Source organism: Papaver somniferum, unplaced genomic scaffold (assembly GCF_003573695.1).
Source record: "Papaver somniferum cultivar HN1 unplaced genomic scaffold, ASM357369v1 unplaced-scaffold_132, whole genome shotgun sequence".
NCBI classification, from domain to species: Eukaryota; Viridiplantae; Streptophyta; class Magnoliopsida; order Ranunculales; family Papaveraceae; genus Papaver; species Papaver somniferum.
In genome coordinates this window covers 17,294,940-17,305,894 of record NW_020622381.1, presented here as the reverse complement: position 1 = coordinate 17,305,894, position 10,955 = coordinate 17,294,940, and the positions used below count along the sequence as shown (strand labels likewise).

General features: G+C 42.8%; 1 protein-coding gene across 1 annotated transcript; it reads left to right on the top strand.

The window, feature by feature from the left end:
- The first annotated feature begins 9,613 nt into the window (after positions 1 to 9,613).
- On the top strand, positions 9,614 to 10,303 carry LOC113332873 (cullin-1-like). Its single transcript, XM_026579372.1, has one exon. The coding sequence runs from the start codon at positions 9,614 to 9,616 to the stop codon at positions 10,301 to 10,303; it is 690 nt and encodes a 229-aa protein (XP_026435157.1).
- The last annotated feature ends 652 nt before the right edge of the window (positions 10,304 to 10,955 follow it).

Sequence of the window (10,955 nt, the reverse complement as noted above, 5' to 3'; positions counted from 1 at the left end):
ACATCTGTCTACCGCGGACAGACATCTCAACTACCCGCATTAAATACTCTCAAACAGCATACGTGTCAGTCAGCCTGTGGAGGAAGCGCAGATAGCACTGCGTATTCAAACAGAACACGCAGAGAGAGCCGAGAACACGAAGACTTCTGCGTAAGCGGCACAAGACACAAGAGGATAAGGTTATAACGGGATTCATAAGTGGACCCCACGTAACCACCCTATAAATACCCCTCTCTCCCAAGTGAAGAGGGGGATCCGAGAACACTGAGAGGAGAATAGGAGAGAGACAGAGAGAGATAGAGAAAGTGTAAGTGAAATTCCTCCTGTTACGCAGACCTATGTTGATCTCAAAGTCATTCGACTATTTCTGTAACCATCGTACATATAATGAAAAACCCAAACCCGCAGACAGAGATCCACGTTTATCTAAGTAGATCCGATTTTCCATGCATTTTCTAAGTTTTCACGTCTTTGAAAATCAAAACTATGAACAGATCCACGTTTATCTAAGTAGATCTGATTTTCCATGCATTTTCTAAGTTTTCACGTCTTTGAAAATCAAAACTATGAACAAATCCACGTTTATCTAAGTAGATCTGATTTTCCATGCATATTCTAAGTTTTCAGGTCTTTGAAAATCAAAACTATGAACAGATCCACGTTTATCTAAGTAGATCTGATTTTCCATGCATTTTCTAAGTTTTCACGTCTTTGAAAATCAAAACTATGAACAGATCCACGTTTATCTAAGTAGATCTGATTTTCCATGCGTTTTCTAAGTTTCACATCTTTGAAAACCAAAACTTCGAACAGATCTGCGATCATCTAGATAGATGGGCGCCTTATGTATTTTCAAGATTTTACACCTTTGAGAACTCAAAACGCTAATAGATATCACGTGGGGCCCATTATCTACATGATTTTTTCTTTCTCTTTCAGGAAAACATTAAAAGATGGAGAAAAGCAAAGATGTCGGGAAGGCAAAAGCTTCGTCAAAAGAGACGCCAAGGACAACCCCAGTTGTAACCAGGAGTAAGCAGAGAGGTGAAAAGCTAAAGGCAGCTGATAGGGTGCAGGATAATGCAGAAAGCACGGCCCCCATCAATGCCAACATCATCGCAGCAAACGCAGTAAATGTCGCGGCAGCCAAAGCTGGAGCTTCAAGAGCTGGCGGATCCAAAGTTGGAGCTCCCAGAGTAACCAATGCTCAACTACATGAACTTCAGGAAGTCGTAGCAGAGTCAGGAATACAACAACCCCTCTATGGGATGCCCTTAACCAACGAACAGAACATATCCTTTCCATCCAAACAACCGCTTCTAATAGCAGGTCAACCCGCACAACAACCGTCGGGGTCCCAAGGTACACGGTTAGACCCACCAGAACTAGCGATACAGATCGTGGATGAGGAACAAACCATAGCCGCTGATGAAAAATTGCGGGCAGGAACACCAAATCAAGGGTCAAATCATTCCGCTCAGATGATGGCCGAGCTGACAGAATTAAGGAGAACCAGAAGGCATACACAGATGTTGTGGCGATATTAGCACAAGAGAACCAAACGCTCAAGGAAAGAATCATTCATAGCGCTAGAAAACCAACGCGACGAAGCTAACTCCAAGGCCCTAGCACCTAATCAAGACAGAAGAATGGTGTCGCAAACAACCCACTTCCATTGAATCGAAGAGGAGCAAGGAGCAGCCAAAGATAAGACCCTGATTACAATCCTGAGAACTCGGACTAGTACGACGGTACCACCCTCCTACGAGCGAAATCTACCATTCATGAAGAGCACCAGGTCGCAATGGAAAATCTACGTGCTGAGATGCTGGCAGAAATCAAGGAGCTAAAAACTAGGCAGGGAGGCGGAAGACTAGAACAAGTAATGAAGGAAGCAAACACTACCCCGCTGACGCAACACTTGGCCAGGGCTTCCATACTGCAGAATTGTTCGGTTCCCGCCTTCGATTGCTATGACGGGTCAACTGATCCTGCGCCTCATCTTCGATATTATAATCGAATGATGGACCGTTGGGATAACGAAGACTCCATATTGTGCAGATACTTCCCATCAATTTTAAAAGGGTCCGCGTTGTCATGGTTTGATAACTTGCCATCAAACTCCATCGACTCCTACGACCAACTTACAGAAAAATTTCTAGCAACATACATGTACAACAAGGTTGTCAATACCGGCATGGACAAGCTATTCTCGCTGGAGATGAAATACAAAGAGACCATCAAAGAATATACTGATAGATGGCATAAGATTTTCCAAGCTATTGGCAACGTAAATCCCGTGGTTAGTATCAACTGCTACAAATGGGGGATGGACAGGATGAGTCCTCTGTTTGTCGAGATCCACGGAACCATCCCAACCACCGAAGGAGATCTCTGGATAATCATAGAAAAGCATGCAAGGTTAGAAGAAATTCAGCGTGAAAATCCCAGAGCTCATACTCAACGTCCCACACGCACAAATTCCATGGATCAAGCCAGCGGGTCCAAAAGAGGAATCACAGAAGAGCGTCCCAACTAAGAAAGGAAAGAACGAAAGGATGATAGACGAAGAGATGATCGAAAATTTGAAGATCAAGTCTATACCAAGCTGAATACCAGTTATTCGCGCATCCTGAGAGAGATCAAGGGGAGAGAGAACCTCGATTGGCCATGGTCCAAAGGAAAGCAGCCTCCTAGATCAGAAAAATCCAAGGAATACTGTGAATACCACTGTTTCAACGGTCATCAAACAGAAAAGTGCAAAAATCTCAAGATAATGATTCAAAAACTAATCGACGCAGGAGACCTGAAGCAATATATACAGAAGATTGATAATGAAGATAGAACCAAGAGAGGCAAGCAGGTTCAATTACCGGAAGGAAACCGCACCCTCAACATGATTTCATGTTCAGAGATTCAAGGACCATCCTTAACCGCCCAGATCGGGAAGAGATTGAGAAAACAATTCAAAGATTATTGTGAGATTTATAAGATAGATGGGAAAGAGGTAAACGAGCACGAACAATGGATGGACGCGCCCATGACTTTCGATGCAGACGATGTGGAAGAAGACATGGAAGACCATAATGATCCTCTAGTCCTCACACTCCCAATAGCAGGGTGCAATGTCAAGAAAATTCTCATCGACGGAGAAAGCTCGGTCAACGTCCTGTTCTATGACACGTTCAAGCGTATGGAACTCAACGATGAGCAACTGCTATCATCTTACTACACCATCTACGGATTCAACGGCACAGCTGCAAAGCCCCTAGGGGACATTGTCTTGCAAGTAGACGCGGGTCCCATGAAAGTGGACACTCGATTCAGCGTCGTAGATGCACCTTCACCCTACAATACCATCATCGGAAGAAGATGGGTTCACAAGCTCAAGGGAATAGCTGCAACCTACCATCAATATCTCAGATTCCCAACACCTCTGGGAGTCATGGAAATTAAAGGAGACCAAATAACTGTGCGGGAATGTCAGACCTTACAGAATCAGATCAATAATGAACAGGAAGAGAAGCACCAGTCCCGAAGAGCCAAAAATAAGAAGATAACCATAGATACATATCTGGAAGAAATCTCCGGAAAAAGCCTTCTGAACGTAAGAACCACGGGCAGCGCAGAAGCAAGCACCTCCGCGACAAAAGAAGACGAAGAGCCTACCAAATAAAAATTAAAGAATGTTCCTCTCTTGGGGGAACCAAAACCCACGTTTACACCCGTCGAAGCATCTAAAAAAGTCAATATATGGACTGAGGGAAACCCGAAGATGATCAAAATAGGCACCTTGATGGATGAAGAAAAAGAAACCGCGCTAATCAAACTTCTAAAAGAATACGCGGACATCTTTGCTTGGAAATTGGGGGACATGCCGGGAATTGACCCAAATTTAGTTCATCACGAACTTCAAATAAAACCAGGTACCCCCCCCCCCCTTTTAGGCAGAAGGTGCGCAAAGTAGCTCCAGAATACCATCGAGCAGTTGAAGTGGAACTCCGCAAACTACTGGACGCAGGATTCATCAAAGAAGTTAAGTACCCAATATGGATCTCTAACACGGTCATCGTACCGAAGAAAAATGGCGGAGTCAGGATATGCATCGACTTCACCAACCTTAATAAGGCTTGCTCAAAAGATAGCTATCCACTGCCAAGCATTGACCAACTTGTCGAGGCAGTCTAAGGATACGAAGAAATGTCATTCATGGATGGATACTCTGGATACAACCAATTATTCCTAGCAGAAGAAGATCAGCAACATACAACATTCTATACACCGCACGGCCTCTATTGCTACGTAAGAATGCCCTTTGGACTTCGAAACGCAGGGGAAACCTACCAAAGAATGGTGGATGCAATTTTCAAACCGTGGATTGGAAGTACACTGGAAGTATATGTGGATGATATGCTCGTCAAAAAGCTGCGCAAAGATCATCACCAAGACCTAAAAGATATTTTCCAAGCAATGAGAGAGCACAACATGAAGGTAAACCCAGAGAAGTGCACTTTTGGTGTAACTTCCGGAAAGTTCCTCGGATATTTGGTGACGAAGAGGGGCATTGAGTCGATCCCGCTAAAATTGAAGCCATCGTAAGAATGCCATCCCCAAAGAATTTAAAAGAGGTTCAGAAACTCAATGGTTCACTGGCTGCGCTGGGGAGGTTCATATCCAGGTCCTCGGATAGATGTAAGCACTTTTTTAACATTCTCAAAAAAGGAAGCAAATTCGAATGGACGGCAGAGTGCGAGGAAGCTTTCAAATATCAAAGAATACCTGGAGATCCCTATACTACAAAAACCAGACCCGATGAAGTGTTGGCACTATACATAGCAGCAACAAAGATGCAGTCAGCGCAGTATTGGTTAAAACCAACACGAAGATAGAGCAGCCCATCTATTACATCAGCAAGACTCTGAACGCAGCAGAGGAACTACACGAAGATCGAGCAGCTCATCTTGGCATTAGTATGGGCAACCCTGAAACTCAGAACTTACTTTTTGACTCACTACGTCCGCGTCCCATGCAAAGCTCCGCTAGAAGCAGTCCTTAAAAACGCAGGGAAAGTAGGCAGAATTGCAAAATGGAATACTCACCTAGATCAATTCAATATCATCCATGAGCTACAACATCTCAGAAGTCACAAGTATTAGCAGATTTCCTAGCAGACTTACCATTGGATAACTGCGAAGAAGTCATCATCGAAGGACGAAGGCAGCAGGACTACCAGAAATGGACGAAGGTAAAGACCCTATAGACATCTTGGAACCAAAAAATCCTAGGCAATGGGAAGTCTTCGTAGATGGATCGAAAAATAAAGAAGGGGCGGGGATAGGCATCGTAATCACCACCCCAACAGGAGACAGGATCATACATGCTTTCAGGTTAGAATTCAAGGGGCATACCAACAACATAGTTGAATATGAAGCAGTGGTGCATGCCCTTCAGTTGATAATAGAAATGGGCATAACTGACGTGCGTCTGACAAGCGATTCGCAGCTGGTCATCCGAAAATAGGGTTGCAATATAATGTTTATGACAGAACATTGTCAGCATACATGGAATTGGTGCAAACACTGGCATCACAAATTCCAAACATCAAATTCCGACACCTGGCAAGGGAAGAGCTCAGGCACGCGGACGCCCTGGCCTACATATCATCGATGCTCAGAAACGAGGACGTCAAAGCAATCAAAGTAACCAGGATTTACGAGCCTTCAATTGATATTCAAGAATCTGCGCTGCACAGCAAGGAACAACGCAGAAGAAGATATTGCAGATGATGACGTGGGAGAATTCATCGCGGATGATTTCCAAGAAGACGACATCATGACTAAGGCAGACCAAGATGAAGACTTCAGCAAAGAAGAAGATTGGAGATCTGAGATTCATCTTTTCCTAAAAGAAGGAATACTACCCTCGGATCTAAAGCAAGCCAGAAAAATACAGTCAAAGGCAGGAAGATATGATCTGAGAAAAGATTTTGTACAAAAAATTTTCTCGGACCGTTATTACGTGCCTATCCAGATCCGAAGGCCATTTGATTTTGAAAGACATACACCGCGGCGACGCAGGCAATCACAGCGGAATGAGATCCCTAGCAGATAAGGCGAAAACTCAAGGATATTACTGGCCAACAATGATACGAGACGCTGCAAGAATGTCACGAAGATGCGAAGAATGCCAGCGTTTCGCCAAAAAAATCCACGCACCCGCAACAATGTTGAACCCAGTAGACAGCCCTTGGCCATTCTCAAAATGGGGCATAGACATCGTGGGTCCCCTAATCGAAGGATCAGGGAAGAGAAATTTTTGATAGTGGCCACGGACTATTTCAGCAAATGGGTAGAGGCTAAAGCCCTGGCAAGGATCCGAGACGCAGATGTCTTCACATTCATCTTTCAAAACATCATTTGCAGGTTTGGCATACCAGCTGAGATTGTATCTGACAATGGCAAGCAATTCCAGGGAAAAAACATCGACTTACTCTTCGATACTTTCAAAATTCGAAAGAACAAGTCAACACCAATTTACCCTCAAAGCAATGGTCAGGCAGAAGCCACAAACAAAACCCTCGCACTCATCCTCAAAAAGCAGTTGACGAATACAAGAAGCGTTGGTGTGAGCAACTACACAACGTTTTGTGGGCTTATAGGACAACTCGAAGATCAGCCACGGGAGAATCCCCATTCTTACTCACCTATGGAGCCGAAGCTATTATCCCAACAGAAATAATCATGCCAACTACGAAGACTGAAGCATGGGAGAAGAACCTCACAGCGGACATGATGTTGGAAAGTTGGATGATCTAGAAGAGGAGGGAGGCAGCACTACAAAAAATGGAAAACTATCAAAGGAAACTAGCAAGGGAGTACAATAAGAGGGTTAAGCTTAGAAATTTCGTAGAAGGGAGTATGTGCTGAGGACCATTCCCCAATACCAACGAGAAAAGAAGTGGGGAAAATTAGCACCAACATGGGGGGGACCCTTCGTCATACATGATGTTGCAGGAAATGGATCTTATTATCTACGCAACCTAAAATGGGAGATCCTCAGACACCCATGGAATGCAAAATATCTCAAGCCATACTACCCGTAGAAAGCAACGCAGACCTGCATCTGCGTGAAGAGCACCAGAAGAAGAAAACGACGCTTGCGATCGACATGTTTCTATCTCTGAGAGAGGAGTAGCAAACCTCAACCTATCAATCAAGCAAACTTTCGTCAAAAAATATTCAAAATACATGGAGCAACATAGTAACAAGACGATCGCGTATAAATAAAACACCTCACGAGAACCCTATACCTGTAAATACAGAGAATTGACCTCCGCGACAATACTTCATTCTCCTATTTTTTGCTATTTACTACCTCAGAGGTTCCGTCAATGGAGTTCTTCCAAATGTAACTCAACAAACTGAATAGACACTTTTTCACCCGTGGACGTAGACACTCTGCTGTCGAACCACGTAAGTACTTGTGTTAATTGTTGTCTTATTTTCCTTGGGGAAAGTAGTCACTTACAATCTCTCGGGACTCCCCTATCAGTGTCTATAAGTGTAGGACCATGGGGAAGGCATCCAGCAGAAATAGATACCCAACCAATCTTATGGCAGCGGGTTTACGGAATGAATGTACATTCCAAACAACTCATATCCTAGAACGCTGCCCCGACACCCACCGTCTGGGAATCCTCTGGCCCAGGATTAGCCAGCGGGGTGACAAGTCTCAAGACGTTCACGGAGATACACATATCTTCGGGTTCGCACTCAAACACTTCGCTATCCTTGATTACATTCAGTTATATTCCAAATTAACCGTAACAATACTTAAAAAAAAATCGGACAACGCAGATAAAAATTAAAACAATGATCAATTCATTAAAAGTTGATTACAGGCTTGGCAATGATACGCGGGAACAAGAAAATACAAAAGGAATCTCACGAAGCCTTATAATCAACAAAGATCAACTTTCTACAATAATCTACTTGGATAGTTCAACCCCACCAGCAGGTTTAGCAGTCTTCCCCTTCTGCGATGAAGGTACGCTTCCACCCGAGGAAGGCCCTTAAGAACCAGACATAGGAGGAGGGGGTTTCTCACGGCGCGGATACCCCTTGATAAGGCCATCCTCGGTCTTAAGATCATACTCGATGTTGTCCAGAATCTTGTTATTCTCTTCCACTAGTTGACATCGAGCCTTGTAAGTAATAATAGTATTCATCATCTCAGCCTTCGAAAACAACGAGGAAAGGCGACTCACTTCCTTCGAAGCGGCTTGGGCAGCCTCGTCCCTTGTTGTAGCTAAACCTTTGTGATGATTAATCTGGATTTCCTGATGCGCTAATTTAGATTGAGCCTTCGCAAGCTCTTCATTTGCAGTGCGAAGCTGTCCCTGAAGCTCTGCAAGGAAAAGAAAAATGCAGATGGTTAGGTCCAGGAAATTACAGAATCACACTCGATAATATAAGCATATACCTTCGACTCTCGCCGAAGCTATTTCATATTCGTTAACAACAGCATCACGGGCTTCGTCAAGAAAGTCATACTCATCTGACAACTTCTTATAATCCGCTTGAAGGGTTGAAAGAGCGTACTGACTCGCATCTAATTCTACCTGTTTCATTGAATCAAAATGACGAAAATGGTTGACTTCGTTGTTTAATTCCTCCAGACCCTTGTTGAGCCGATACATATTTACTTCAAGATTCCTCTTAGATTCAGCTTGGCGTACCACATCGGCCCTAGACGCAGCTAAAGCTTTGCTAAGAGCGCCAGCCTCAGCCCTAGCGTCATCTCTCTCCCTAGCAAGACGCTGAATGTAATCTCTAACATCATAAGACTGAGAAGAACGAGGATAGTCCGGCTGACGCAGACAAGACAGGGGCAGAGGACAGCTGTCTACCGCGGACAAACATCTCAAATACCAGCATTAAATACCCTCAAACAGCATACGTGTCAGTCAGCCTGTGGAGGAAGCGCAGATAGCACTACGTATTCAAACAGAACACGCAGAGAGAGCCGAGAACACGAAGACTTCTGCGTAAGCGGCACAAGACACAAGAGGATAAGGTTATAACGGGCTTCAGAAGTAGACCCCACGTAACCACCCTATAAATACCCCTCTCTCTCAAGTGAAGAGGGGGATCCGAGAATATTGAGAGGAGAATAGGAGAGAGACAGAGAGAGATAGAGAAAGTGTAAGTGAAATTCCTCCTGTTACGCAGACCTATGTTGATCTCAAAGTCATTCGACTATTTCTGTAACCATCGTACATATAATAAAAAACCCAAACCCGCAGACAGAGATCTGAGTGCTGAATCATATAAGTTAATCGTTTCATCTATATTCATGCATTTATACTTTACATATTTGATTCGATATTTATGGTACATCATGTGTGTACGTTTTATACTTCATCCATTATTTATCTTATTATGCGAGATAAGAACAATGATTGTAGTTGATGAGACGAGGAAGAGTTTTAGGACTCTGAGTCAAGGATTCAACATAACCGACTCATCCCCCTCAGACAGCCTATTTACTATATTGTCTTGAGTCTGCGCGCATTATTTGTGAACACTCAGATGACAATGATCTTTGTGTTCACATGTGCCAAGGAAAATTGGTCGATGGTAATAATCCCTATGATGCATATAAAGAGCTTTACACAAGATATAAAGGTGTTTATAACAAATATTTGAATTCTAAAGTTTTACCATCTATTCTAAAGAAGCATGATGATGACGATGTATCTATGTTGCAAGAACTCGTTAAGAGGTGGGAAAATCACAAGGTCATGGTAACTAAGCTTGCTAGGTATTTCAATTATATGGATCGCCATTATACTAGTCTAATAGGACTTCCTTCGCTGAAAGATGTTGGGTTTGATTGCTTTCGCGAAATTGTGTATGAGAAGATGAAAGTGAATGTTAAAGATGTTGTTATTGCGTTGGTTAATATAGAACGCGAGGGAAATGAAAATGAAATTGATCGGTGTTTGGTCAAGGATGTTGTAGACATTTTCGTAGAAATTGAGAATGGTAAGTTGGATTGTTATGTCAATGATCTTGAAACTGCGGTTTTAACTGACTTGGTCGATTACTATACGGGGAAAGGTTTTTATGAGAATACGCCTATAGAGTGTTTGCAAATGGAAAAGGATAGGGTGTCTCATTATTTGCACCCGAGTTCTAAGGAGAAGTTGTTGTCCAAGGAAGCTCAAGTGTTGCCTGAAAGAACCAAACAGGGTCATAGAAAGAAAATTAGATTCTCCCAATGTGATGTCGCTGCTTGGTGAAGGATTCAGCGGTCTCCGGAGGATGCACTGACCCTTTGCTTAGAAGATGCAGTAAGTAAAAGTGATGCCAGACAGTTTAGAGTAAATGGACTATAACTATAAATCACTACTTTTTATTGTCGCTTTATGTTAATGACTTAATGTTGTTACATGGATCATTAGTTTTTATGGTTAAAGAGTTTTCTATGAATATTTCGTTTTGGTGCATTCTCAGCAATATGCATAACTCAATCTCGACTTACTTCACCATTGTGTTGAAAAATTGGAGCATATAGTTCTGATTGAATGCTTTATAGCCCCTGGTAGTATAGGTCGTATATCAAATGGAAGAACAATATCACTTGGTCCACAACTTTCTTTGTTTCTTTATGTTGGTTGTTAGTGAATGTTGGTTGGTTGATTGAGATGTTTATGTGTGATTAGCTTGTCCACTTACTTCGCAACAGTGAATATTAAATGGTTGACCATTTTGTTTCAAGTTATCACTTCTGAACACCGAAACTGTTAAGCAAATGCTGTTCTCGACTGTTTGGCTAAACATGATTGTCTTTTGTCTATTCTTGGCTTGGTTTGGTTGAAAATAATGCATATTCTATTTGCTTATTGAGAATAGAAAACTCAACAAAACTAGAATCTATAAGCTTCAGTGATT